The sequence below is a fragment of the Orycteropus afer genome, unplaced genomic scaffold (genome assembly GCF_000298275.1).
Source record: "Orycteropus afer afer isolate SDZICR_OR568_19922 unplaced genomic scaffold, OryAfe1.0 scaffold00871, whole genome shotgun sequence".
In the NCBI taxonomy this organism is placed as follows: domain Eukaryota; kingdom Metazoa; phylum Chordata; class Mammalia; order Tubulidentata; family Orycteropodidae; genus Orycteropus; species Orycteropus afer.
In genome coordinates, this window is record NW_006922458.1 from 600,246 (window position 1) to 603,762 (window position 3,517).

The 3,517-nt window shown below is 57.5% G+C and overlaps 1 protein-coding gene across 1 annotated transcript in view; it reads left to right on the top strand.

The window, feature by feature from the left end:
* Positions 1-3,517, top strand: part of ACOX3 (acyl-CoA oxidase 3, pristanoyl) — a 78,717-nt gene that overhangs the window by 73,582 nt on the left and 1,618 nt on the right. Inside the window, 1 exon segment of the mRNA XM_007958200.1 lies at positions 2,464-2,550. Coding sequence (XP_007956391.1) covers positions 2,464-2,550 — 87 coding nt within the window.

Here is a 3,517-nt window from a genome sequence, read left to right on the forward strand (position 1 = left end):
TGGCCACCACCAGAGCCACTGGGAGTCCAAGGGCTGAGACTGCCCTAGACAGTAGGAGACGGTCTCAAAAGACAAGGACCACTTCATTTCCCCTCCCTCCCTCAGTGCCTTGTGTGTTGGCGTAGCCACGGTGCTGTCCGGCCTGGCATGAGCCCTCTTTAGGGTCTCTGGTTTCCAGGCCAACAGCAAACGTTCACGGCTCTGGGTCAGGCTGCATATATGTACAAGCATGGGTACACACACACACGGATGGAACACCACAGTGCACTCATACCACGTGTGTGCTTAATGGCAGTATAACTGTAGCACACACATAGTCATGTGTATACAGTCATAGTGCATGTACACAGTCACATGTGTGCATGGCAGCAGTGTACATGCATAGTCACATGTGCACAGTTCCAGCACATGCAGTTACATACATGCAGAACTGCAGTGCACAACATGCTCCCATGTATGCATAGCCATAGCACACATCCACAGTGAGGTGTGTGCGTGGTCGTGGTGCCCATGCAGTCACATGTATGCACAGTTCCAGTGTACATGCATGGTCACGTATATGCATAGCCATGGTGCACACATGCTCATGTGTGTCTGGCAGCAGTCAACACATACATTGATGTGTGCATGGTCACAGTGCACACGCTCGGTCATGTGTACACAGCCATAGTGTACACACATGGTTATGTGTGTATGGCCACACTGTAAACATATAGTCATACACATGCATGGGCACTACACATGCTTGGTCATGTATATGCACAGTTGCAGTGAACATGCATGGTCACATGCATAGCTGTAGTGTACACTCAGATCACATGCATGCATGGCCACCCTGCACATCTTCAATCACAGGTATGTGCATAACGCACATACACAGTCACATGTCTGTATAGCTGCAGTGCACATGCTCTGTGACATGCATAGTTGCAGTGCACACATCTCACATATGCGTAATCATAGTACATGGTCATGTGCATGCACAGCTACAGTCCAGACACACACACATAAGCATGATTGCTTTACACACACACAGTCACATGCATGTACAGCCATACTATATATATAGTCACATGCATACATAGTCACAGAGCCCACACATAGTCACATATATGCACAGTTTGCATGCATGGTAACGTGTAAGTATGGCCGTCCTACATATGCAGTCATGCATGCATGGTCACAGTACACACAGTACACATGCTCAGTCACAAGTATGCACATTAGAGCATATACTTGGTGACATGCATTCATAGCTCCAGTACACATGGTTGGTCACATGTGTGCACACTTGCACTGCACACACAGTGACATGTAGGCATAGTTGCAGTGTACATAGATGGTCACGTGCACATGTCCTAATAATGTGCAGCCCATGACAGTGAGGGGCTTTCCTCTCTGTCACGTGGAGGTGGTCCCTCTTCATGGCATGCGCAACAGCTCTTTCTCTGCCCTCACCACCCCGCATGGCCATGGGCACTCTGATGGCTGACAAGATGGTAACGTGGCACTCTAACATGGTCCACATGTCACGCCATCCCTCCACCACCTGCAGGCCCCGGTCGTGGTTCCAGATTAGGGCATGTATGCATAACCACAGGCACGTACACACGGATGGAGAGGCCAGTGGACACGTGATCACACATGGTTCGAGGAAGGGGTCAGCTCCCCCGTGCACCGGTGGTCAGCAAACGGCAACCCAGCTGCCTGTTCCCGCCTGGCCTGCGGCAGCTCCCACACTCCCTGGCACAGTCACCACCAAGCGTGAGACGTTTACTCCCTGGCCCTCGAGGGAGCCTGTTTGCTGATCCCAGTGAGACAGAGAGGCTGGGAGCCGGGCCTCGCTGATGGGTCCCTGCAGACGGCGGTGGCCTGAGGGCAGAGGACGGCTGTGGGTTCTGTATCGAGGGCTGATTAGTGGTGGACTTGCGTCCATTCTTCTGCTGTGCCGGCTGCTCCCTGCTAACCTCCAGCTTCAACACTGTCCTCAGCCTGGGAGTCTAGTCAGCGTGGCTCCATCGTTGAAAAGCGCTCCTCTGAGGCTGAAAATTCCTGGGAGCCCCCGAAGGGATTTCCACTCGTCTTTCTGAAAAAGCACTTTGTGTAACAGGGGCTGTGACCTGCCAGCGGATGCCTTTGTCTCATGACTCGCTGGTGCCCACCGTGCTCTCACGGTGACGCTGTCCCAGGCGCACCTTTCTGTGTGAGCCAGCAGCGGCCTGGTGGAGCCGGGGGGAGACCCGCGCTGTCGTCAGTTGCTGCGTGAGCTGCGACACTGTCCCCGAGGAGCCGCCCCACCTGGGGGACGTGGGGCTCCCATAGTAGTTTGTGAGGCAGGACAGCGTCCGCTTGGAGATGGGAGCAGCCCGTGTGCTGCTCTGCCGGCCGGGCTGGTGCTCTGTTACTCGTGGTTGCCATGGTGACGCCTGCGTTGCTAAGCGTGTGGACCTTGTTTTCTCACAGCTGAAGGACGACGCGGTTGCCCTGGTGGACGTGCTGGCCCCTCCTGACTTCATCCTGGACGCGCCGATTGGCAGGGCCGATGGCGAGGTGAGGCGAGATGGTGCTGGGTGCCCGAGGGGCCGGCTGCAGGGCCTGGGGTGATCTCAGAGCTGGGGGTCCCCGGTGCCTCCCAGGGATTGCCATGCGCAGGGGCAGCATACCGAGCCGGTCCAGAGCAGGAGGGGTGCGTGCCCTCCCCGCGCCGTGCACCGCGCCACCCCGGGGCCTCGGGCCAGTTGCCCTCCCCAGCCTGGCCTGACATCTCAAGGAGGTCACTGGGCGGTCAGCCAGGCCGCGCTCTTCAACTCCCGCCTCCCCGCCCCCGAGGCCTCCCCGCCCCCACCTGCTGCTGCAGAATGAACTTTGAAAAGCAGATCAGCTCCGGCTGCTACATGTCGGGCCCCTCACCAGCACCCACACGCTGGAGAGAACACCCAGGCTCCTGGCCCACCCCCCAGCCACGGGCGTCTTTCTGTCCGCACCTCTTTCCGCCCAGCCCCAGCCCCACGCTCAGTCCTTCCCCAGGGCCTTTGTACCTACCGCCTGGAGCGTTCGCCCTCTTGGGGTCTAAGCAGCGTGCGCCCCCACCTCCCACACGGTCAGCGCTGGGGTGTGGCCCCGCCCTCGTCGCTGCCTGCCCAGGTCCTTCGGTCTGGTGCTGCTGGCACAGACCTGCCACAGGGGGCGGCTCCCACGGACGTTGGTTCTCTCACAGCTGGGAAGCTGGGCTTGGAATTCAGGGCTCCTGCTCTGGGGAAGGTGCTGTCTCTACAGCTTCTGTCCCTTGGCTCCTGGTGGTCTCATTTGGCAAGCCTCTTCCCTGTCTCTGCTTCTCTCGCTCTGTCTGCTCTTATCTCAGGAGACGCTGAAGACACCGCCCCACTGACGCTGCTTTATTCACACAGCAAAGAAACCCCATCCCAAACAAGGGTTTAATCACCAAAACCCATGGTGTGGAGTGATTCCGACCCACAGCGCCCCTAGAGGACAGAGTGGAACTGCCCACAGGGTCTCC